General features: G+C 37.2%; 1 protein-coding gene across 1 annotated transcript in view; it reads right to left on the bottom strand.

The window, feature by feature from the left end:
* Positions 1-8,312: 8,312 nt before the first annotated feature.
* zgc:100829 (uncharacterized protein LOC445149 homolog) overlaps positions 8,313-27,475 on the bottom strand; it is a 35,982-nt gene continuing 16,819 nt past the window's right edge. The window contains exons 3-9 of the mRNA XM_067375207.1: positions 26,562-26,885; positions 21,436-21,583; positions 20,334-20,451; positions 19,110-19,151; positions 18,949-18,990; positions 14,531-14,762; positions 8,313-9,629 (exon numbers count right to left, since the gene is read on the bottom strand). Coding sequence (XP_067231308.1) covers positions 9,403-9,629; positions 14,531-14,762; positions 18,949-18,990; positions 19,110-19,151; positions 20,334-20,451; positions 21,436-21,583; positions 26,562-26,733 — 981 coding nt within the window. The 5' untranslated portion in view covers positions 26,734-26,885 and the 3' untranslated portion in view covers positions 8,313-9,402. The remainder of the gene's footprint in view (positions 9,630-14,530; positions 14,763-18,948; positions 18,991-19,109; positions 19,152-20,333; positions 20,452-21,435; positions 21,584-26,561; positions 26,886-27,475) is intronic.

Below are 27,475 nucleotides of genomic sequence, written 5' to 3'. Positions count from 1 at the left end.
TGAGCTCCGCACACTGCGGCTCCAACACACGTGCACACACACACACACCGCTTAGAAATACACATGAAGAAATATGCTAACCTTCAGCCACGCTCATTCACATGCACACTACAAAGAAAAAACAGGCCAGTGCTGACCAGAGCCAGCCAAAGACGGAGATATTTCATTGTGCTGTGAATGCTGCAGTGGGTATGAGCTCCGGCTGGCACCTCTCTTCTTGCTCTGGCCAGTGTGCTAGACAGATAGAGAAAGAGAGAGAGAGCGTACCATCGTGTCTATACTGCAAGCAAACAGCGCATCGAAAGTAGATCGCTCCCATTATAATCAACAAAGCTGTTGCGTGCTAGCAGGGTAGCTTCGTTGATTATAATGGGAGCGATCTAGTTTGGTCGCGTAGCTTTCAGCAGTCAAGGGAGAGGGAAATGAAAGAGGAAGGGGAGAAGAGAGATATATTTTCCTTTTTCTGAACACTGTAACTGTGTGAATTACCCTACGGAACAGGACGGAGGCTGCCTTAATGAAAGCACAGGAAGAGGGCAGCAGCTGGTGGCGTGTGTTTGAGCCGTGAGGATAAGACCCTCGCGCAGGGCTCGCCAGGGTCTTTCTACAGAACCACTCGCGCACACACAGGCACACACCCGGAGAGACTGAGCTTCTTTGTCCGATTTGCTGCCGCCCATGCTGGAAAAGGGCCCGGGCCGCAGGGGCCTGCCTGCCTGCCCAGGAGCCAACAGCACTGCCTCAGCCACAACTACAGCCGAGCTCAAATCCAGCCCAGATCAGACCTCGCTCTTTCCTCCACAGCCCCAACACCATCACAACTCGAAATGACGACAACAACCACAAAAACAAGAGAAGAACAATGTCAGTAAAGGGAAAGAAGATTAAAGAAGCTTAATCTGCGTACTGGTGTATTCGATGAGGTAAAATGTTAGCTTGCGTGTACAAATATCTCAACATCTCCATTAAGACAAGAGCAGAAATTAGTTCACAGACAGATGTGGGGCAGTTTGGTTCCCTGCAGCCCACAGCTGGAGAGAAATCTTTCAAGTTTGCAGCCAGCAAGGTCTCACAACATAACAGCATTAAATGTCTGAGAATCCAGAGAGGGTGTGACATGTCACAGCATGTGTATGTGGCATGCTCATATCTGTCTGTATCTGCACACATGTGCCGCATGTTTCTTGAAGCCATGAGCGGCGTGGAGATAACGGTGAGATGAAGGAGAGGAGGGTGAGGAAGAGAGGGAGGATTTGGGGGATGGGGGCTGGAGTAGGTCTTAGGGGCACCAGGCAGGCGTAGATCCAATTACTGCCCCCCCACACTGAGTCCTTTGTGTGTGTGTCCCTACTGATAAATGAAGCTCTGAGGCTCAGCTGGGCTCACGCTCAACAGCAATATACCAGCATGCATTGCAGCTTCTGCAGAAGGATCGGGGTTGCAGTACAAGCCCAGTTCGCATGACCCATATGTGTGCGCATATGTTTGCATGCATGTGTACTCTTGGTGTTGTTGCAATGGGATTTGGATGCATTCTTGAGAAGTGACATCACAGGAGAAGCATGAAGGACCTACGACGTTGATAACATCAGCTAATAATAGGTATCTGTTAAAGGATTAGTTCACTTTAAAATGAAAATTACCCCAAGCTTTACTCACCCTCAAGCCATCCTAGGTGTATATGACTTTCTTCTTTCAGATGAACACAATCGGAGTTATATTAATAAATATCCTGACGCATCCAAAATTTATAATGGCAGTGAACTGGTGCATCCATCCATCATAAACGTACTCCACACAGCTCTGGGAGGTTAATAATGGCCTTCTGAAGCGAAACAATGCGTTTGTGTAAGAAAAATATCCATAATTAATGAGTTATAAAGTAAAATATCTAGCTTCCATCTTCCTTATTTAACTTAGAAAGAAAGTGTAATGCCTCTTGCAGTTCAAAACGCTTACACTACATTCTACACCTTCCGTATGCAACTTAAGAAAAAATGTGTAATTTGTATTCTTCTTAAGTTGAATATGGAAGGCGGTTTGGCAGAAGCTAGATATTTTACTTCATAACTTGTTAAATATGGATATTTTCCTTACACAAACACTTCGTTTCGCTTCAGAAGGCCTTTATTAACCCCCCGGAGCCGTGTGGAGTACGTTTATAATGGATGGATGAACTTTCTTGAGCTTGATACTTTTTGGTCCCATTCACTGCCTATATATTGCTTGGATGCATCAGGATATTTATTAATATAACTCCGATTGTGTTCATCAGAAATAAAGTCATATACACCTAGGATGGCTTGAGGGTGAGTTTTTTTATTTTAAAGGTTACTAATCCTAAGTAAGTTGCATTTGGGAATTTCTGGGAGTTTCAAGTCTCTAGCACATGCCAGTAATAACAAACTTGGTAATGGCTGAGGTACTCTTTAGTGGTAAACTGTGATAATGAGCTATTTGTTTATGTCTCACTGTGCACTTCATTGTGACTGAAGTTCACTGTGATGAGTTGTGGCATGTTGTCACCCTTTCAACCCGTTTAGTTTTTAATCCGTCACCAATGTGTCACACACTTTTCCCTCAGTGTGATGCCCACTGATGCATAGTCTTTTGTACCCTTAACTCCTCTCCAGCATACAACTCTTGCTGGCCAGTGGCATCTCTTAACAACGCCAGCCCTCATCCCACTGGTGACGCCACCCCCCTGAGAGCCCCAAGTCTCCCTCAAAGTCCGAACCACAATCTCCTGGCAACAGTGCAAGCCTTCTACATCTAACACCTCCGGTCTCCTGGCAACCGTCTTCATAGTCCTGGTCACAAGCAGCGGAGCCTGTGCAACAAGCTGTGTGGCCACAGATGCTGATGGCGCCCCCTTGAGACTGGGGGTGTCATCACAGGTGTAGAGGTTAGAGGAATGACCACATTGTGAAGGAAGAGTTGTGGACTGAGTTTGTTCCAACCAAAAGAGTGGAGGCCAATCATATAATCATACTCCACCTCCTACCCTTCCAAGCGTCATCCTCCACCAACCCCACGGAAGTCTGTCTCTTAGCAACGCTGACTGCGTGCACTCCAGGAGGGATCCGGAAGTCCACATGCTCAAGCAGTGCCGTTCTTGGAGAGCATGTCAAAGCACCCCCTCCAAAATCTTTCTTTTTTTCTCTCTCTCTCTCCCTTTCCCTCTCTTTGGTCTACTCCAACTGGCTCCCACGCACAGATTTGGAACGGCTCCTGCACGCAGAGCCTGGGATGAAAATAACAAGGCCACAAAAATCTTCCGCTTTACAGAGTTTCTCTCTTTCTGCCACCTATCATTTCTCTTTTATGAGTAATGGGCTAATGACCTCAAGACAGCTCAGGACTTGAGGACAGTTCTGAGTTGCAAATATGTAAATCTCTACTAACTCCAGATTGTCTTGGTATTGAGGACTGCTCAATTTGCCCCAAACTGCCCCAATCTGTTGCAATCTCTCCTCCCTCCTCTGAACCCTTTTCACCTTTGCATTGCAACACTATTATTGCAAGTCCATTTAAAATGACTGCAACTGCTGTCAGGTGTCTCTACACTGTGAAGGTTAGATGTTTTGCTTGGAACAATTTCTGTGGTAAATATTTATGGCTTTACTTTTGCCAACAGCCTTAAAGTTGGATTGGGTATCAGCTAGAACTAGCAAAAACAACCCCAATCGAGAACTACCGGCTTGCTCTCCAGAGCCTAGACCAGCTCATTAAGGTTGGCATCACACTTCTCTACAGTTCCGTGAGTCTGCTGAAGCCCCCCAACTTCCCCACCCACACTCTCTCCCCAGAATTCCCACTGCAGTTCTCCAGCCTCTCCTCAGGACTCTAGAGAATTCTGCTTTCTCACTAGTCGGTGGCGTTCAGTTGGTGAGCAGCTCCAGCCCACCTTCCGCACATCAGAGAACCTCTGTGAAATCCTAATCCCTAGAGCAGGGTGAAACACAGGCCTGGCTTGCCTGACCTCTTTGGTTGCCATGGATACAGTGCACTATAAATAAAACAGAGGGTTTTTTAAAGCAGTTTGGCAGGGCTGTGCGGACTGGTGGGGTTCATTCTACACCCCAAACCCTCCCCCGTCCAACTCTGTTTCCCACCTCTACTGCTAAAATTCAAAAGTACTATCAGTTGGAGTTTTTGGTTATTCTTGCTTAATATGTGTTGAGTTCAATCCTGAGGAAAAGCAAAACTGACAGAGGGAGAGAGATAGGGAAGGCAAACAAAAACTGCTCTTGAACTGGCCCTCACGCATAGAGGAAGCCAAGTTGTTTGTGGGTGCCATTTTTGGGAGCATTTAAATCTGTCAAGTGTAAACAGACGGAGCTGTCCTAACGGAGGCCCGTTAAAAAAAAGGAGGCCCATTTTCTTCAAAGTGGCGACACAGAGGCGTTGAGAGACGAGGGAGGCTGCATGTTTGTGCACTGAATCAGGGCTGCGCTGCAGATTTTTGTCTGGCGAGGCGAATCTCGGGAGGCTAGGAAATAATTTGGTCACGGCTGTGGGAGGTTGCTGGGGGGGGTGGGGGGGTGGGGCAGGGTTTCGACCGTTTCGCTGCGGTGAGAACACGCTTGACACTTCATTCCTTTCCAGTTAATGCGGCTGGACTGCAGGAGTTTAACCCTCTGTCTGCCTGGGCTTGGAGCTGGCCAGAGTCACTGCAAGTGACCAAAGATCTCCACTGCTGCATGTGTACACTGAGAACTAGTCTGACAACAAAGTGCCGGCAGACCAACCTGTGGAAAATCAGAAATATTTGTTTATATTTGATGAAAGTTATTTAATACAGAACAGAAGTGAATGATATAAGATGGTCAGTAAATGAGTGAATATCAAAAATGGTCACCTTAATGAATACTATGTTGTCATGTATCTCCATATGTTTGACAGACCTCTTCTTGTCTTATTTTAAATCTTTTGGGACCTTCTTATCTGCTCCGAGGCACAAGTTTAACACGCAGTGACCATGTCCAAGCAGCATGTCAATAGACAAACATCCCTGTGACTTCCTGCATGCAGCCTCTCATGTGACAGAGGCGAGACTGAGCCTGTGGCAAAAACAAAGGCTCGCTCTACTTTCCAAACAAACTAACCCTGCCTCTGCTGCAGGTGGACACACTGGCTCACATACTGGCCATCAACCCAGATATTCCGTGGGTGTGTGTTTTTTGTTTGTGTGTGGAGCGGGAGAGCAGGGAGTTAATGCGGCAGGCCTGTGGCGGTCCTCCTGCCCTCAGCCAGATTAATCATGCAGCAGACCCCGTTCCCTCTGCCTGGGGGCCGAACCATGCCCGCATGCTCTCCCTATCACATGGCCCAGGCCCCCTCTCTTCTCCTCAACACAGCTCCTCTGGGGTGGGGGGGTGGAACGCCCCAGAACGCCACGCTTTGCTTCCTTCCCTCTCTTTCTTTCTCCTTTTTCCTTCTGTGGGCATCAGGAGATAGAAAAACAGAAGCGTCCATCTCATCTTCCCTCCACTACAGCGGCAACAACGGCCCCTTTTTATTGCTCATCGGAGGACCCTGTCAGTGGGGGCTAGGCTTTGCGGTGGTGGAGAAGGGTGGGGGTCGGGTTCTGTTTGCCAAGGGCCTCCCGCACTTGCCTTGAAACAACTCACCGATGTCTCTGTGCATAGGAAAACAGCCGATGCTATTGTTGCTTCCACTGTTGCAGGACTGGGCACCAGCTCCCATTTGTTTGTGCCTTTTGAATGGTTAGCGAGCTAGTGTGCCTTCATGCAGGGACGATGACGCATTTAAAGATCTAGATGATGTCACACACTAGGAAAGAAGAAATCTTGTGTAGCTCACAACATCTACCACAAAAACACTATTTTTATGCAATATTACTCAGGGATGTAGGATAATTGTAATTAGGTGACAACATGGCTCCTCACATTTTGAACTATCACAAACAATATTTCAGAAGTTTTGTTTTATAATGGTCATCATGTGGGGGGTACTTAAAACAAAATTTAAAACTAGTGTTGTCAAAATTAGCACGTTAATGCATATGATTAATTTCAGTTTTAACGCATTAAAAATATCTAACGCAATTAACGCAGCATCTGTTTTTCCATCATAATTCGGCTAGCATTACATTATATGATCACGCTCTTATTCACGCAATTGCTTTTAAACCATTCAAGCGCCACAAGACAAATGAAAACGCACTGTCTGTGAATGTCGCGTCTGTGTGACACAAAGAAGCGAGCCAATAGTTCTTTTTTGCGCTTGAACAAACAATAACACATAATTATGCCAAAATGCCCATTTTGTCAAGTATCCTCATAAGAGCAGTCTTATGCGTTAAATAACTTCTTAAAGGGTTAGTTCACCCCAAAATTTAATTTTTGTCATTAATTACTCACCCTCATGTCCTTCCAAACACATAAGAACGTCATTCATCTTCGGAACGCAAATTAAGATATTTTTGATGAAATCAGAGAGTTTTTTTTTAAATTATTATCCCCCAGAAAGCAATGTAATTACCACATTCAAGGTAGTAGACATTGTTAAAATAGTTAACGTGACTACGGCGACTCCGTATTGGCTGGCTCCTGCGTCAGCATCACACGCATGAACAGCGTTGGCCAATATTGAGTCGTCGTTCTGATGTAGAACACAGAAGATCTGCATTGTCTATACAACATAAACAGTGCAGGAGACTGACAGGGGAGAAATGAAATTGTTGAATAAAGTCATTATTTTTGTTTTGTTCTTACACAAAAAGTATTGTTGTCGCTTCATAACATTAAGGTTGAACCACTGCAGTCACGTTGACCGTTGACTATTTTAAGTCTTTACTACTTTTCTGGACCTTAAATGTGGTAATTATGTTGCTTTCTATGGAGGATAAAAAAAATAATTTCATCAAAAATATCTTAATTTGTGTTCTGAAGATGAACGAAGGTCTTACGGGTTTGGAACGACATGAGGGGGAGTAATTAATGACAGAAATATAATTTTTGGGGGGTGGGGGGTGAACTAACCCTTTAAATGAAGTTCTGCATCATGTTTGACAGCAGCAGCTCTTAAAGTCACAGCAGCCTAATAAACCAATTACTGTGATGTCTGTCATTAATGTTAATGAGAGAACAAAAAGATAATAGAGAAAATTGTAGCTTTAAGGATTAATCTATATTTACTTTATAATTTATGCATTGAAGACTGTAAAGTGTTTGATAACTTTATTCAATTTCTGTATATTTCCTAAGGTAGGTAGGAAGGCCACAGGTAAATATGACATTTATTATAATGGGTTTATGTGAGGATTGTTTTAAGTGAACTTAAAACAAAGTTATTATTTAAAAGCCTAGTAAATGTTGAAATTGATAGCTTTTATTTATACTGCAATGTTGAATGTCTATAATTAGTAAAAAAAAAAAAAAAAATCAATAGAGACATCAGTACCAGTATCAGTGATAATGGCCTTCATTCATAAAAAGACACCATTAAACAAATATTTAATATAAACTGTCTTAATATGGAGAGTAACTGAAATTATTATGCTCAGATAGTAAGCAATAGTACTTGCCCCTATTCTACGTCTCAGTTAGGTCTTACAGCAAACAATGTCACCCAATTACATATATATATATATATATATATATATATATATATATATATATATATATATATATATATATATATATATATATATATATATATATATATATATATATATATATATATATATATATGAGCCAAGCTTATTTATAAAACTCAACAGTTTTCAGATAATTCCTGTGCCCCTGATGTTATTGCTACAGTAACTAGCTCATAAATGTTCTGAACAACTAATTATGCATTAAAAAGTAAAAAAGGCACATTAAGGTGTTATATTAAAAACAAATCTTATATTAAAAAAAGAACACCTTGTGTAATGCAAACACTGTTATGACCCTCTTACAATTAAATTAGCTATAAACCGTTTTATTGTGATCTCCTATCTGGCTTGTCAGCCTTCCTTGTTTCTCTCACTGTTTTTTTGTGCAGAGGGCATCCAAGAGAAGAGCTCACTCTATAACCAGACTACCAAAAGCAGCTAAAATGCTCTTGATGTGTGCAATATTTACAATCTACAGTATATGAATTGTAAGCAGTCAACTCTTTCCTGAATGATGCACAGCGATTCAATGCACAAAAACCATTATATATTCTCATGTGCACTGAAGAAGATATGAAACCTTCTTGGCTGCATCATGACTTGACCTCAGATGACTCCAGTAAATGCTTGTCATAAGCACATGTTGAACATAAACACAGCCCGAATCCTGTCAAGCCACTGAGGATAAAATTGTAACCAGAGGCAGAAGAGGGTTTGATCATTTTATTACAGAGGCAATATCCCACACTTATCCTGAATGTGTGGACAGGACATTCAAGCCTTACGCAGAGTAATTATATAAACTCTTCCAGATCACATGTAAAAAACCCAGAATTAAGTGCAAGCAAATGTGACTGTGAGAAAACAATTTACATGACCTACTGACCTGATTACCAAAGACGGAAAATTTAATTTCAAGTCCATCAACCTCCAAACAAAGGTCTGACTAGGATAAAACAAAAACAACAACAACTAAAACATAAAAAACAAGAGTATTGATAGACCAATATATCAGCCAGGCTGATTAATTAGCCAATATTTGGCACCGTTTTGCATAGTGTCAGTTCCAAAATGTAACTTTGTCAGTGAATTGTCTAGTATTTTTAGTGAATTGAGTAAATATTGTGTAAAATGTATATTCATTTAATTCAGAAACTCTGTGCGTCTTCATTGCTATAATTAAATTGTAATTTACAGTAAATATGGGCATCATATTAGCCACCCCACCCTCTGATATTGCTTTGGCCAAGAAAAACAACAAAAAACTGATATCATTTGACCACTTATAAAGACCAGATAAAGACCAGACTTTTTCCTCACTAAAACATGACAGCCTTCATACAAAATGTTAAGTATATAACAGAAGGAATGACTAACTTTGGTTTAGCATGATTTGTTTTGTTTGTTTTTTTTGGAGTTGATTCAATCTTCTACTGTTAATCAAGATTTCATGTGACCCATTTAAACAGAAAGGCACTTGTAAATATGCATCTGAGTGCAGTTTAGTAATACAGCCAGGTCAACATTATTGCTGAATGCTTTTGGTGTTTCATTCCTGCTGAAAATTCATACAAACACTCATGCCATGTAAAAAATAAAAATAAACAAAAACATCAATATTGAAAAAAAAAGAAAAAAGCATGACCTTGCATTAATTTGGCAACTAAAATATTCAAATTCCTGAGAGAGGCTAAGCACCCACACCCTTCAATGTAGCCAATGACAAAGACCCCTGGCTAGGTGTCCTGATTGCAGCGCAGGGGTTGGTCCCTTGTTGATTACCTGAGTGAGGGTGAGGGGCGGAGTCTCAAGTGGTTAGGCTTTTCCGGGATCGGAGGTTTGTTGGCACGGGGTGGCATTTGGGAGGGCGGAGACTCACTGGACACACTGAAAGTTTTCATGAGCTGAGCAACCCGTCCTCGTCCCAAACAGTTCTCCTGAGCTACCTCGGGCCCCACGTCCACAGATAAGGCCCGTTTAGAGGCGGCAACCACTCGGAAATCACCTGCAAATGGAGTAAGAGTGATGAGACGAGGACTTTTGACCTTCAAGGTCTGTTTTTGTAGGTGACAACTTCAAAACATTCTCACAATTGTCCTCTCCCACACCACACCTCTCTTCTGCCCTTTCCTTCACTCAGTTTTTCACTTCTCTTCTGCCCTTTTTCAGCCTTTTTTCAGTGTCTCTGGCTCTTTTTTCCTGGGCTGCAGACTGCCAGACCGGAGGTCGTCGGCGCAGGAAGTAGAGCAGGGACGCAGCTGGGTGTAGTTGGTGTGTGTGTGCGTTTGTGTACACGGTTATGGGTGCGTAAGAGTGTGCGGTTGTACTGTGTGTGTGTGTAATTGAGAGATGGAGGGATGGAAGATGAGGAGAGGAGGGCCGCAGGGATGGCGGCGGAGAGCAGACAGACGCTGCTCAGACACCAGAAGGCTTGAGGAGCTGCTTATTTTTAGCCACGTCCCCAGGGGACACAGATGTGTGAGTGCGTTCGCTCTCTTTCGCTCGCTCTCACAAACACATATACCCCTTCTACTTTACACACTATGACATACATTTTACCCCCTAACAAACTTTCTCCTAAAAACACACACTCACACACCCTGGTCAAAGACACAAACCCACATGTGGCTGTGTCAGTGGAAATGTCCCAATATTGAATCACAAATCATCAGCTTTTATGCAGACACAAACTGAATTAGTCTCACTTTAAGACCTTGTTTTTTTTGCTTTTTTCTTATCTTTCTCTTTTTAACTGTGTAGTATTTGGGTAGATCTCATGAATAACTTTTTTTTGTCAAATGCAAGTTAATAAATAATGTAAAAAGAAAAAATGTAATTATAATAAAGGCAGTACAACTAATACTTATAAAAACTATATATATATATGTAACAGTATATTAAATTACTATTTAACTAATAAAAGTATATTAATGCAAACAATCTTCAAAAAAGCATATATATATATATATATATATATATATATATATTTTTTTTTTTTAATATTAGTAATTATAGTATATTTTAGTGTATATATTATATATATATATATATATATATATATATATATATATATATATATATATATATATATATATATATATATAAACATACTAAAATATATTATAATTAATATATAATATTATTAAATATTAAATGTATGCTTTTTTTAAAGATATTGTTTGCATTTAGTATCAATATACTTTTATATTTTTACTTTTAATAGTTAAATATAAAAGTATATTAATACTAAATGCAAACAATATCTTTAAAAAAACATACATTTAATATTTAATATTATATAATTATAATTTTAGTATATATATATTTTTTTTCTTCTTTTTTTCTTTTTTTTTTCTAAAATATACTATAATTTTGAAGATTTTTTGAAGATACTTTTTTGAAGATTGTTTGCATTAATAATATACTTTTATATTTTTACTTTTATTAGTTATAGTATATATATATATATATATATATATATATATATATATATATATATATATATATATATATATATATATATATATATATATATATATATATATATATATATATATATAAACAGTATATTAAATTACTATTTAATAAAAAGTGAATTTATTATTGTCAATACTAAATGCAAACAATATCATATATATATATATATATATATATATATATATATATATATATATATATATATATATAAATAAAATGATCATTAATTAATATATATATATATATATATATATATATATATATATATATAATTACTTATTAATTTAATATATTAATTTAATATTATTTAATTATATATAAAATAAAAAAAAAATAATAAAAATTATATTAATTATATAAATATAACAAAAACAGACAATTAAATTTTGCTTTTTAAACTATTATATATTTTTTTATTATTATTTGGGGGTGAAATATGACCCAGTTTCAAGAGATTCACTTACTAAGTCACTTGCTTTTCAAGTTCTGCCCTATCTTCCTCTTTCTGCCTACCCTCCCTGTCCCTCTCCCTCCCTCCTTCCCTGTGGCCCCTGACCTGTGGTTCCTGTGTTAATGTCCTCTCGCCGCACTGCGTGGGCCTGCCACTGATTGTCTCACTGTGTTGTGTGGTCGCCACGGAAACCCTGGATAGGCTCCAGCGACTGAGGCGGACACACATGCGTGCACGGCACTCTTACACATACACACTCTCAGAGTCACACTCGTGATCTAAAGCTGTTTGTTCCACCGCATTTTCCACGCCCCACTAGTAGTCCGTTCTGTGTCCTACAAACACACACATGTGTGTTTGAGTGCATGTCCGTGACTGTGCGTACACACACACACACACACACACAGGCTCCCTGCTGTTAGCTGACACCAGCGTAACGACTACGCCTCTCTCTCTCATCGCTCGCCGCCGTTTGCCGTTTTCCATCCTCCCATAACCCCTCTGAACCTGAGACCCTTTCACAGAGCTATCACCCCTCCTAAAAAGCTGAAACCAAACTCTCAGTCCAGACTGGCCAAAACTGCCCCCGCCGGCCTCAACACGCAATCACTTGTGACAAAGCCAGTAAGCACCTGATTGCAACGAACCGAACAGCAAAACTGCTCTCCGTTTGCCCCATCAATAACTGCTGTGCGTGTCTCTGAAAGCGGGGATGTTTTCAATTTCACAGTCACCATATGCAGACAGAACAGATGAGCCACACTGACAGCCCAGCGCTGCTTAAAAGCACGCTATCTCTTTAAATGCCCCCACCTCTGTGAATGGGGGGGGGGGGTGGGGGCAGTTAGAAGTGGGGCAGAGGGCAGAATTCCGGAGCAGCACGTCTGTGCGCTGAGCCAGGCCGCGGGGGGGTCACGGCTGCCAGGGGGAGGTGGGGAGGGGGGTTGAGCGGAGCGGAGGCTGGGGGCCCTGTCACTTATCAGCTCCGGCCGAGCGTCGCCCAGGGCCAGAGTCGGGAAGCAGCGCTGGAATGTGTGTCCTTCCCTCTGAAGGTGAAGAGAAGGGACGCACACACACACGTGTGCGTGCATGCAGAGACGGAACAAGCAGCTGTGGGAAGCTGTTGCTTTCACGCACATGCCAGGATGAACACGCTACTCACACACATTCCCGTGACTTACGCGCTCTCAAGCCCACTACAAAGTTAAACACTCACACAAATGAAACATGCCCACATAGTTGAACATAAACGCATATCCTAGAGATTTTTATTTTTACAAGAAACAAAACAGAAGAATATGTAGTGTGGATGATAAGTTATATTTTAGATCAAAATGCGCTCATTTACCTTACCTGCCTAGGTAAATGTAGGGGCAGTGAGAGCTTTAGGGGAGATTATATGCTGCATTTCACTTATATGTCCAGCAGGGGGCGTCAACAGAAACCACAGAAGTGAACTGCGTGTAATTCCTAATAATACACACTGGATGGCGTAAATTGAGCTTTTTGAGTGAGTCATAACATCTGTTGAGGTGGTTCACACCACCAGGAAATTGTTCAGAACAAATGCTCATGAAAAAACACCTAGGAGATGATCAAGATATCCTTTTTGGGATGAACGAGAAGAGCAAATGAGAAGCCAAAGAAAATCAGACACTAGATTTAAGAGACACTTGTTTCTGCCTTTCAGCTGCTCCATTTGTATTGTTACAAAGACAGCCATGCCACATCATAAAGACTCCCGTAACATGTCTTTTCAGAAAAATGTTCTTAAGCAAAAGCAAATAGATGAATCTTGAGATGGCTGAAAAGAAATGTCTGTATAATAATAATAAAAAAAGGATATTTTGTAAAAAAAAAAAATGGTTTTACAATTAAGAACAATTCCCTCCCATACTCATTACTGTAATGCATCCTTATTATTTTCAATAATTCTCATTTCCTGTTCTGTAAGGAAATTAAGACTGCATTACAGTAAAACAACACTGTTAGACAAGTTGTTTTTAATTAAAAACATATTTAAAAGGCAATGTATATTCTCTATTTTTTTTTATATTTTATTTTACTTTATAAGAATAGAAAATTATGAGGACATTTATGAGAAAAGTTTAGTCTATTTAATGAGAATATGATTTTTTTGCATTATGGTAATGACTATTGGGGAGAAAAATATGCTTAATTGTCATGAAAACAATCAATGTGAAAATCTTAATAGTCCTACAATATGCTTTTTTTAATAAATAATTAATAATTAATATTTTACTTTAATTTATTTATTTTTATTTATTTTGAGGTGAAATATGACCTTGAAATTTTCTTGAGAGGTTCTTTTGGGAATCACCAAAATACAAAAATATCTAAAAAGGGTTTTTGCCACATTTAATTGGTTAGTTCACCCAAAAATGAAAATTGTCATTATTTAGTCACCCTCAAGTTTTTCCAAACCTGTATGAATTTCTTTCTTCTGCTGAACACAGAAAAATGACATTTTGAAGAAAATGGGTAAGCAAACAGTTGATTCACTTCCATAATATGAAGAAGAAAAAAAAACTATGTAAGTCAATGGGTCCCATCAACTGTTTGGTTATTTTCTTCATAATATCTTTTGTGTTTAGCAAAAGAAAGAAATTCATATATGTTTGGAAAAACATGGGGGTGAGTAAATAATAATAATAATAAATAATAGGCAATTTTCATTTTTGGGTGAACTAGCCCTTTAACCCTCTGTAACTTTTTCAAATTTAAAATTAAATGAAATATCTCACTAAATCAGTCAGGGAAAACCAATGATAGATAAGTGTGATACCAGTGTTAAATATACCATGTTTATGTTCAGATTAGCACAAGATAGATCAGCATAAATTTCCCGACTAATGAATTATACATTCGTTCTCTCAAGAAAAAAAATATAAATGAAAATAATTCACACAGAAAAACATATGGGAGACTGGAAGGATACATAAACACCAGACTCTCACCTCTGTTGATCTGTGGTTTGGGGGTGTCTTGGGGATGGAGTCTGGAGGTGTCAGGTTGCTGATTGGTCGTCTTGTCCTCCGTATCTGTATAGGCAGGTCTGCTGAGAGCCGAGGGCGTCAGGAGGCAAGATCTCGTGTGAGCCCGATAGCAAATTGAGGACAAAAGTGCTGAGTCATCCTCCGAGTGTCCTGACTCAGCCTCCTCTCTGGACTCCTGAGGCAGATGGGATACCTGCAACAGAAACAAATAAACCATTTATAAAAGTAGCGCAAGTTGGACTGAGTATCCAGCTACAGTGCTACAACGGAGCACTATGTTTTTGTCCTAAAACATTCAATAGCGGAAAGGGAGAACAAAACACAAATGAGATCTTGTTAATATCTTGATCATTTCTTGTAGACTGCTATGAGATTAAACCAAGCAAATGGAAACTTTATCTAAAGTTTTATGCTTCTCTGATTTTTCTCCTGAGAAACAGACCACAGCAATTTCACATGTCGCCTCTAAAGTTTCAGCAAATGTCACAAACTGTGAGCAGAGATTTCAATTCATCTCATCACATTAGGTCAACAAGCATCTCATCTGTCTCATATTTCTCCCAAGGAATTTTAGGTGGAATATCCGAGACAAAGCAGATAATCCAGTGAGTTTCTCACAACTCTCCTGAGCTATCAAAGATGAAGCTTTGAACAATAACATAACATTAACAACCTTAAGACAACACCAAACAATTGTATTTGGTAGAACTCAAACATTTATTTTGTCTCAAAAAATAATTTAATTTAATTTAATAAAAATAAAATGTTCATTTGACAATTCCTACCTTTTGGATACATTAAAAAAATAAAATAAATAAATAAATAAAATAAAATAATAAATTAAAAAATAATAAAATAAAGTAGTTTTATCCTAAAAGGTAAGAATTATCCAATTAACATTTTTAAAATATTTAATTTTATTTTAAAAATGTTAATTGGACAATTCTTACCTTTAGGAATAAAATAAAATAAAATAAAATAAAATAAAATAAAATAAAATAAAATAAAATAAAATAAAAATAAAATAAAATAAAATAAAATAAAATAAAATAAAATTCAAAGCCCAAAAAATGACCTAAAATAAAACAGCCTAAATAAAATAAAATAAAATAAAATAAAATAAAATAAAATAAAATAAAATAAAATAAAATAAAATAAAATAAAATAAAATAAAATACAATTTTAGGACGTTTTATTTTAGGTAGTTTTTGGCCTATTTAATTTAATTTGGTTTATTTTATTTCATCCTAAAGGTAAGAATAGTCCAATTAACCTTTTTAAAATATTTTATTTAATTTTAAATATGTTAATTCTTGCATTTAGGATTAAAAAAAAGCCCAATTTAAAAATAAATAGCCCACAAATTACCTAAAATAAAACAGCCTAAATTAATAATAATAATAATAATAATAATAATAATAATAGCAGCCTAAAAACTAAACTAAAATAGAGTAAAATAAAAAAGGAAAAAATAAAAAATAAAATAAAATTGCCTAAAGTGAAATAAGGTAATAAAATAAAAAAAAAACATCAAATAAAACAAAATAGCTCTGGAGTGGCCAAAGACAGAAGATATCGCAAGCACAAGCACAGACCGTGTTTACACACGTATAAGACAGAACAAGAAACATGTAATGTGTGGGAACTTGCCCTGCCCAGGGGTTTGTGGATATTGAAGAATAAATCTGTGGTGAAAATAGAGAGGAAAATGGAAAAAAGAGGGAAAGAGAGGTCCCTGCTCAAACCCTAAGGGACAGTCCCACAATCCCATCCATCTGTGACTGACAGGCGTGCCGTCTCGCCCGCTTTAATTCCCTGATCAACTTTATCAACCATCTGCTCTTGAAGAACTCAGGGACACAAATCAGCCCCTGGGCTCTCTCAGGTCCTCCTGCAGAGCGCACGCGCACACACACACACACACACACACACACACACACACACACTGTCCTCATGCTCTCTGACACACAGGCCACATACTGAGAGCAACACTCCATTATCTCCTTCAGCGTTCCCTCTCCGTCTGAATTTCAAATGACCTCACATTATATAATACTTTTTTATAAATCTCAATCGATTACAGGCTTACATATATTTTATACTTTAATTATGAGTTTTACTCCTCTTTGTGTAGGAATGATATAAAAAATGGGAGGGACTAATCAGCTTGCTCATGAATATTAATTACAGGACATGAAACTTGGATAAAAGTAGTTTTAGATTCATGCTTGCACACTAGTCTAAGCATATGTCATGTTCAGCTGTTGGGGGGTGGAAGGGTCAAGAGCCTGAAACAGGTGTGATCGGAGTGGCAGAGAGCGACAGCTGAGGGTAAAAGGATCTCAAGATGATAGCACAAGGACAGCTGCTCTGACCTCCAACCCCCCTCTTCCCAGAGCAGTGTGCCTGAAGAGAGCACAGACAGTCTGGGGAGGACATTCCTTTGCACCGACACCATGTTTACACTGCAAGCGGGTGACATGACAAAATTAGAATGTGTCCGTGTCAGTGTATATATACACTGACCCATTTTATTTACGATATTAGGATTTTTTAAAATTAATTTAACGTCACAAATTATATTATCAGCATAACAAAATTATTAGAAAAATGTAAATAAGGTATAATTATAATTTCTTACTATTAGTGCATAATGGTGCAGAATAAATATTTTTATGAAATTTTAGTATTATTATAAATGCTTTATCGGTGCACTTTTTTTTTTTTTTTAAATTCATATGCTCTCATAATATTTAATCAAGGCCTGCCCTACATTTTTTCTTGTTCGAGAAAGCAGGGAGAGAAATCATCCCAATCTGCTGATTCTCTCTGTGTTAAATGGTAGCAGTATCATTGAACAGTGGCCTTTAGATCCTGGGACTTTCCAGCAGCCTCTGGTGTAAATGAGATCTCTGTAATCATATAGCATATCACATCAGGCCAATGAGATTGTGATTATGAAAAATGACTCATAATTGTGAACTGTGTCAATTCCCTGTACCCAAACTTTTATACCTGCTTCAATCCAAGAGAAAAGAAAGAAGTATGGGGTGTGTGAGTATTTTAAATATTTTAGATAGGTAGGCCTATTGTGTTTCGATGAGTCATAATTATAATTTGACTAGTCAGAATGATAAAGATGTCTGCAATAAGTTACATTATTAACATGTGTCATTAACATTGTCCCTACCGACACAAGCCGTCATTACCGCAGCAATTATTTATTTTAATTATTAATCAGATTTTTGTTTTCAAAAATGATTTCAACACTTCAGTAGAAATGATTTACACATTAAAATTACAATATTTGTCAAAAAAAAAAAAAAAAAAAGGTAAATATTTTATCTTTGGCGTGCATGAAAACAATTGATATTTAAGGTTAGTGTCAAAATTTTCCATTGGACAAAGAAAATCATAAAATCTTTTAATTTAATTTTTTTTTATATCAGTATTTACAAAAACTGATAAATATGGAAAGTAACTATGTACACTACCGTTCAAAAGTTTGGGATCGGTACTATTTTTAATGTTTTTAAAAGAAGTTTCGTCTGCTCACCAAGGCTGCATTTATTTAATTAAAAATACAGTAAAAACAGTAATTTTGTGAAATATTATTGCACTTTAAAATAACTGTTTTCTATTTTAATATATTTTACAAAGTAATTTGTTCCTGTGAGGGCAAAGCTGAAATTTCAGCATCATTAGTCCAGTCTATAGTGTCACATGATCCTTCAGAATCTCATTCTAATATGTAAACAGTTGTGCACTCAAAATATAAAAAAATATTCAAAATATTACTGATTTTAATGTATTTTTAATTAAATAAATGCAGCCTTGGTGAGCAGACGAAACTTTTTAAAAACATTAAAAATCTTACCGATCCCAAACTTTTGAACGGTAGTGTATATATATACATTTTTTATAGAAATTAAAAAATAAAAGTGTATAAAATTAACATTATTGTACTGTTGCGGTAAGGACATTTTCTAAGAAGAGGAGATGAAAACCATAAAAAAGATTAAAATCTTAATGACTACATTCAATTTTGTGTAAAATTTTGTATGTATTACAGAATGTGAAGGTTAAAATTGAAATTCATAGGGGTTAATTTTTTTTTTAATTTGGTCAAAAGAGCCCGTAGAAACACCCATATACACACACACATATATATAAAATATGTGTGTGTACATATATATATATATATATATATATATAGTATGTCAAACACAATTAATCACAAAAGTTTGTGTTTACATAATTAATGTGTGTGTGTACTGTATTATGTTTGTGAAGAGAAAGGTATGGGTCTTTAAAACCAACTCTACTAAACTATTAAAGTAATACATACTACTATACTAAACATGAAACATGGTACTTACATTGTCTAAAGGTGCTGATGGCTTTTCTTCATTTACTGGCATCTACAGGATTAGGAGAAGGCATTTTGAAAATGTTAACACAGATTTCACTCATTTTTAAGTATCCTCTTGTGACAAAACATCTCACTCATTGTTGAACATGCTGCAATACCAAAACACACCTGTGGAGGCGGCAGAGTCCTTAACTCTTTGTCACTGTTGTCCTGCGAAAACAAGAAGACTTTAGACGGAGCAAAACTCTTCCATACTTCTACATGTAACTTTAGCATTGCAAACTCAAAAGTTGAAATAAGGATATTAGCCTGTCTACTTCATGATCCATTGAAAATCTGAAAGCCCTCAGGTCACAGAAACTTCAGCCCAAACCCAACTATCGTGCAGCCCTTCACTAATTGGCAACAGTGAGCCACATGTGTCGAGGTACAGGGACAGATGTTTGTGTTTAGCAAGTAGAGGATCATAGTGTGGTGATACTGGCCAGCACATCTCCTCCCAGGAGTGTGTTCGCTGCGCACGTTGTTGCCATGGAAACCCTAGTGCGAACCCCCCTCCCACCCACCTTAGTATAACAGGAAAGAGGTCTCAAAAATCTGGATAGACAATTTAAAAAAAAAACCACACTTTTGGGGCTGAGATCCTGACCATGATATAATACGCACACACATACATTCATTAATTAAAGATGACATCACTGCACTTTCATACTGCATCCTAATCTACATACAAGTGACCAAAAAAATCCACAGATTTCTAAAATATTGTTATGGGTGGCTCCGCCCACTCTGAATTCTAATTGGTCCAAAAGCATGCTCTTTATAGTGGTGCATTAAATATCAATTCAAATATGTTTTATTCACATCGCACAGCAATTTCATGTTCACATTCACATGGCTGGAAACTTGACGCATGCAGTGTTACTGCATAAGTTGCACTGTCTGTTGGTTCAAAATCTCATGGACGCCAACTTGTCACACATAGACAGACATATTGACACATGAGCAGAGAGATGGAGCCATAAAGAGCCAAGCAATAAGACAGAGTTGTTGTGCCGGAGAGATGGAGAGGTGGGTGGGTGCATGTGGGAGGTATTTTTTAAAAGGATGAAAAGGAATAATGGAGGAGAAGGGAATGAAAAAAGGAGGAAAGGGGAAAGGAAGGCACAAAAAGAGGGAGAGATGGAGGTTGTGATTTATTTGGCTGTTGAACGATGACTCTCCCTGTGGAGAAAGTCCGTCTCGCTGCCCCTCGGCTGTGTCCGAGATTAATGGCGGCAACAGGAAGGTCACCTACACACACTCGAACACACAGCCGCATGAATACACAGTGGCACCAATTTAAGAGTTGAGCAAGTGTGGAGGTAAACAAACACCCGCACGTGAACACACCTTAAAGTTCAGCTGAACTCCTGAATGCGCTTTAGGAGGAAGGTTTTCTCGTCCTGATCGTACAGGTTCTGCTGATGTTCGGTTTGTCAAGTTGCTCTTCAAAGTGCCGGGCTGGTTGCTTGAATACATGACAAGACACGTGGAAACACAATGAATCAATCAACGCCCTTCACAAGCAAACAAGTTTTCATGATGACACACTGTTGAGATTTTCTTTGAAAAGTTCATATAAAGTATTGCTAATAATTTTGCAAAGCCTTTTTCCTCGTGTTTATAGATCGCTTGCAGATTCTGTTTTGCATTTGTTTAGAAATAAAAAGAAAAGAGGAATTAAATCCTCTATAAAAAAACTAAATAATAAAAAAATAATTTTTTTTTTAAATTATAGAAATGTATTTACACTACTGTTCAAAACTTTGGGGTCAGTAACATTTTTCTTTGAAAGAAATTAATATATTTATTTGGAAAGGATGCATTACACTGATCAAAAGTGAAAAAGATTCTATTATTAATAAATGCTGTTATTTTGAACTATATTTAATTTTTTGTGGAAACGATGAATAAATATAAGCAGAACAATGGTTTTCAACATTGATGATAAGAAAAAAGCAAATCAGCATATCAGAGTGATTTCTGAAGGATCATGTGACACTGAAGACTGGAGTAATGATGCTGAAAATTCAGCTTTGCATCACGCATAAATTAAATTTTAAAATAACAAGTTTTGTAAAATTGTATTACTATATCACAATGTTTTTACTGTATTTTTTGCTTAAATATGCACAGCCTTAAGCAAAAGAGACTTAAAATAAAAAAAATCTTACTGACCACAAACTTTTGAACAGTATTGTGAAAAGGTAAAAACCATTTTAAAAACATCTTTCAGATTCTGTAAGGAGTATGTAAACTGAGCAGATCTTTGTTTCGGCATTATATACCATCAAACTAAACTCTACAGTTGTTCAAATCCCATGGGCTTGGGGGTCAAAGGTCAAATTTGAGGCAGTTTCACCTGAACCTTTATGCATTAATTTTTTTTTTTTTTTTTCTAGGTATACATCCAGTGTTTTTGTCAGTGTTTAAACTGAAGTTGTGTCCATACTGTGAATTGTTGAGGACGCTGGCTGTTTTTCTCTCTCCAAACCCTGAATAGATGATCTTGGAGGATTTGAGTTCATCCATCTCTCCGATGACAATGACCTGTACGTCTCCATCTCGTCCCAGCAGCCAACTGACACTCTTGCTATTAGCTTACAAAGGGAAAGAAAACAGATAATCTTAGTGATTTTCACTTTGCACAATTAAGCCTAAATGAAACATCACAAGCCTAGTTAATTATCATTTACATATTTAAATGTACTACTATACTTAATTTATGCATTATGTTTTTTCAAATGCACTCGACCATAAGATTAATTTTGTTAAAAATAAGTGCTGAAAATCTTATTGGATCTATAAAATGATCCACTTATTAAATGTCATATTTTATCACTACACATTCCTTTATGAGGAGCTTTTCCTTTATAAACTACTTGCCAAGTCTTTCCTAAAGAACAAATAGTGCAACCAATTTAAATTCAGAGTTAGTTACAAAAGAAAGATGACTTAGAGAGAAGAAAAAGAGGTCTGACAGCAAATAAGGAAAACCCTCCCATGATGAACTGGTTCTTCTTGCAGGCCTTGTGGCAAAACAAGATTCCAGTTTAACAACCTGACTGACACGTCCGTGATCCCAATCAAGACAAAATGAACGTCAAATCAAACAGGCTAGAACTGCCATAAGAGCTAAAATGACTGTGTGAAATGATGAGTATATGAGCACAAATCAAAGGAGAAACAGCAAACAATAGTTTTTGTTTTACCAAACGTCTCAGGTTAGCCAAACAGTTTTTTATTTTTAATTTTTACTACATATACTGTATGATGATTGCAGACTCACAATTACTGCCAGTGACTCCGGTCACTCAGTGGCCAAGTTAAAACTAATGTTAGTTACAAAATTTTAAATGAGACCAATATATCTTATACATATTAGGCATTCAGAGCATTAAAGGAAAAAGGGTAATTTAGTCTCCAAATTTTAGCAGCAGTTATCAAACTGCTGTCCTTTTTTATTAATAGTAGTGTTGTAGTACTGAAGTCAGTCTCAAGACCATATTTTCAGGTGGATTTAGACTCGGCCTGGACTTAAATGAGCTGGTCTTGACTGGTCATAAAAAAATGTGGACACGGACACGGACAAGTGCTACAACACTGGCAGTAGTATTATATTCTTTTATCTACATTGGCCTCAAAGGAGGTGATGACAACAACAAAACAGAATCTTATAATCGAGGTCAAGTCTATGCGGCAGTTAAAAGATAAGACCTTAAAAACAGTAATATTGTGAAATATTATTACAGCTTAAAAGATGCATTTTGTATTTCAAAAAAATATTGAAATGTAATTTATTCCTGTGATGGCAAAGCTGAATTTTCAGCAACATTACAACATTAGTCTTCAGTGTCACATGATCCTTCAGAAATCATTCTAATATGCTGATTTGCTGCTCAAGAAAAAAATATTATTATCAATGTCGAAAACAGTTATGCTGCTTAATATTTTTATGGAAACTGATATTTTTTTACTGGATCCTTTGATGAATAGAAAGTTCAAAAGAAAATCATTTATTTGAAATCAAAGTATTTTATAACAGTGTCTTTACTGTCACTTTTAATCAAATTAATACATTGTTGCTGGAAATAAATGTTAATTGTTTTTTTGTTTTTTTTTAAAGAGAGAAAAAAAGAAAATCATACTGACCCAAAACCTTTCAATGGTAGAGTAAAAAGTAAGAAAACATGATATAGAAAAACAAAACAAAACATAAACATTATTACATGATCTGTTTACAACTATTGATAATCAACTGTCTCCTCCCCACATTCTCCCTTTCTCTTCCTCCTGTGTGTTTTGAGTGCCTGTGTTTCCTGTATACTTCCTGCTTTGTTGGCAGTCATCTGTGTGAGGGAATGGAACTTGGCCTGGCTGAAATTTCCTTTCTTGCTCTAAAAACTGGGTCAGTAACAGAAGTGTTTCCTCTGTCTTGTGTAGCCAGCTCACACAATGCAAGGTTCAGGATGCCCCAAGAGACTCTCTTTGTGTTGTTTTATTACAGCATTGTACTACTGTTTGACAGAAACTTGAATGACTTTTAGATATTTTAACCAAGTCTATAGGACAGAGTTTGCACAGCGGCAGTCAAGATGTTGTATCAGTATGTCTTGGGGAAACCATTGACCTGCAAGAACAGCTGCCGTTGTCTCAAGGAGATAGAGGACTCTCTGTTCTCCTCTGAGGTCTGAAACTCAGGGACCTGATAATAACTGCTTTGTTATTGGCCAAAGACAACTTCCTCTTGCACTTATGCATGTCAGCCTAAATTGTTTCAGTGTTCTGCACATTATTTACTGGTGAACATCTGTATGAACCCAAGAAAATGACTATAATGTGGCTTCAAAAAGTTTTTAGAACCTTAAAGGAATAGTTCACCCAAAAATTAAAATGAGCCCATGATTTACTCACCCTCAACCCATCCTAGGTATACCTTCTTTCAGATGAATACAATAGAGATATATTTAAAAATATCCTGGCTCTTCCAAGCTTTTTAATGGTAGTGAATGGGGGCCATGTTCTGAAGCCCCAAAAAGTGCATCCATCCATCATAAAAGTAATCCATACAGCTCCAGGGGGTTAATAAAGGCCTTCTGAAGCGAAGCAATGGGTTTTTGTTCTAAACACGCCCCCCCCATTCACCATCACTGAGCCAGGATATTTTTAAATATCTCAGATTGTGTTCGTCTAAATAAACCATAGTCAGGATGGCTTGAGGTCGAGTAAATCATGAGATAATTTTCATTTTTGGATGAACTATCTCTTTAAGCCTCACTTCAAATATTACAATGCAATGAATGTTTAAAGTTTTACCTCATTGACTAATCAGGCTGAGGAAGATCTGTCATCTGTGATCTTTTTAGTACATGAAAGTTCTGTCTCTTCCAGTAACAAAGCTGATATGCCAGATTCCATTAGCTCTCTGTATGTCTAACCAGTTTAAACTGGGGTGTAACTTTAGCTAAGCAATGTAAAGTTTCATTTTTCATTCTTTTGTTTGCTTTTTCACAGCTCTCCAGCTATTTTGCTGTTGTTCAGATAGCCTCTATCTCTCAGATACATTCCTCTCATATCTCAGCTGTTTACTCCTCCCTCTTAGCCGGTTTTAGACAGTTGCCCTCCTCATGGAAGTTATGTATCTGTGACGTCTGAGACCCTTGAGTGTTAAGAAGCAGTGAAATCGAGGGGAAAACCCCCAATTATGTTGTACATAATTTTTAAGCAGATGTTTACAGTGTTTCAGGATCACACTGAGGATATCCTTCAACAAATATCAGCTATTGTTTTCCATTGACGTCTTTTGCTCAGTCAAAAGATTGTAAACTTGTCTGGTCATGTCTGTCAGTGACACAGATGTTCCCAATGGAAGCATCAATTAAACATATTTACTCTTGTGTTTCAAAGCATTTTCTGTTGTCCAAACAGCTGCGTCCACCTATTCGGACATCACAAGACGTGCTCCCATCAAGTCGGCAGAACCGTGTTCTATCAGCTCAGCTATTCTGTCCTGTCTGAGTCATGTGCCACATTAAGATTCTGACCATATTAAGTCATTTAAAGCAAGCAATAAAAAGAGCAGACTGGCCTGCTATGATGTTTTCAGCTTTTTGTGGCAAACAGATGTGGGAACAGTAAATGCACTGATTAAAGATCTGAACTAGCAATTCAAAGGCCCACATTCAAACCTCAAGATGTTCTAAAGCCTTGATCTAGACAGATACTGATGAATTGCCATATGACTATGGTGCTTAAAGGGATAGTTCACCCAAATATTTAAAACTTAATAAATTCAGATAACTAGCTTCTAGCAGACGACTGTATTACATACTGCGCAAGTCGTCTTACACCAAATGAGTAACCCCTGACGCAATGTAGGAATAGCGCAAATTTAGACGCCTCTCGCAGTTTAAACATATAGAACTCAAGCTCCTTTTCTTTTATATGGAAATGCTCAGATATTTCTCTTTAAAAATAATCATTTTAGACTTCAACCGGTGTTTTGTTTTGTTTTGCTCTATCCTCTGAGCTTCCGCATTCATCAATATATCATGCGCTGTGTCAGAAGTTACTCTTCTGCAACAAATCGATGTGTACGACCGTCTGCCAGAAGCTAGGTATTATACTTAATAAAGTTTTAAATATGGATGTTTTACTTACAATAACCCATCGCTTTGCTTCAAAAGGCCTTTATTAACCCACTGGAGTCATGTGAATTATAAATATTTATGATGGATACATTTTTTTGGCTTCAAAATGTGGCCCCTGCTTCACTATCATTATAAAGCTTGGAAAAGCCAGGATATTTTTATATATATATATATATATCTCCGAATGTGTTAGTCTAAAAGAAGATAGTCATATACACCTAGAATGACTTGAGGGTGATTAAATCCAATCATGGGTTAATTTTCCTTTTTGGGTGAACTATCCCTTTAAGAACTTTAACTTTAGGAAGATTGTCCATTGAATAAGTAAACTGTATGTCTCTTGCAGAAGTGGCATGACCATTCAGAAAGGGTTTGTGTATTTTTTTAATAGTTTTATAAAATGTTATATTCAGTACCCACACTTTTTTTCTTGTAGAACAAAATTTTTTTTCCATTAAATGAAAACTCATTTGGATTATGGGATGAAAAGTTTCGTTTTTTTGAATAATAATGATAATAATAATAATAACTATTATTAATAATTTTAATACCAAAGTTAAAACAGAAATTACAAAATAATAATAATAATAATAATAATAATAGATTGACATTATTACTCTAATATAAAAATCTGAACTCAAGATATGAAAGATAACTAGTTGTTATTTATTTTATTATTATTATTATCTTTATTAATAAATGTGCTTATACTCTTATCCAGGAGTAGATATTCAGGGAAAACATTGTAGCACTGTTAGTTAAAGTTAATCAAATCTACAATTTGATTTTGAGAACTAATTCTGATAAAAATTTGTAAATCTAATCAATTGTATTAAACGTTCTCAGAGAACTCGTTTCAATAAGACACACAGATCACATAACACATTAATTTTAGACTGAATCCATGCAATATAAGCCAAATGCCCACCTGTCTTTGGTTTGGGTTTGAGTGGTTCCCTCTCCAGCTTCTCCTCACGCTCTTTCCAGCGCCGCACCTGTTCTTCACGCATCTTCAGGAAGAGCGTCTTCTTCTGGTCGTCATTCAGAGCGTCCAGCACATCCGGGTCGATGTACATGTCATTCAAGATCTGCTGCAGCATGGCCGTGTGTGTGGTGTGCCTGAATAGATCCTGAGGATTCAGCAAAAGTCCTTCAGAATGAGGATGACTGTGGTAAAGATGATGAAGCCAGGCTAGGTCTGTTTACCACACACACGCTCTCATCACTGATCAGCAGCCATCAACTGGACACACTGTCACAAGGAAAAACAGATTACAACATCTGGAAGCAATCTGATCTCTTTAATAGTTTGTTAGTTCTTTCTCTTCCTGTGCAGTTTTAGACTTTTTGTGTGTTATGTTAAAGAAAACAGTGTGCCAATAAGGTTCTGATCTTTCTTTCTTTACTTTGAAAGTATCTAAAATAAAAGTTTGTCTTTACATAATATATGTGTGTGTACTGTGTAATTTTATTATTTATACATAAATATACACACATACATGTATATGTGACCATGGACCACAAAAACAGTCATAAGTCGCACAGGTATATTTGTAGCAATAGCCAAAAAGTTATTGATTTTTCTTTTATGCCAAAAATCATTAGGATATTAAGTAAAGATCATGTTCCATGACAATATTTGTAAATTTCCTACCGTAAATATCAAAAAATTATTTTTGCGAGTGGTTATGTATTGCTAAGGACTTCATTTGGACAACTTTAAAGGTGATTTTCTTAATATTTTAATTTTTTTTTTCACCCACAGATTCCAGATTTTCAAATAGTTGTCCAAAAAATGTCCTATCCTAACAAATGATTTATTATTATTTATCATTTATTCAG

The sequence above is a fragment of the Chanodichthys erythropterus genome, chromosome 22 (genome assembly GCF_024489055.1).
Source record: "Chanodichthys erythropterus isolate Z2021 chromosome 22, ASM2448905v1, whole genome shotgun sequence".
NCBI lineage: Eukaryota > Metazoa > Chordata > Actinopteri > Cypriniformes > Xenocyprididae > Chanodichthys > Chanodichthys erythropterus.
Note: the sequence above shows the minus strand (reverse complement) of the source record. Positions and strands in the feature narration are given on the sequence as shown.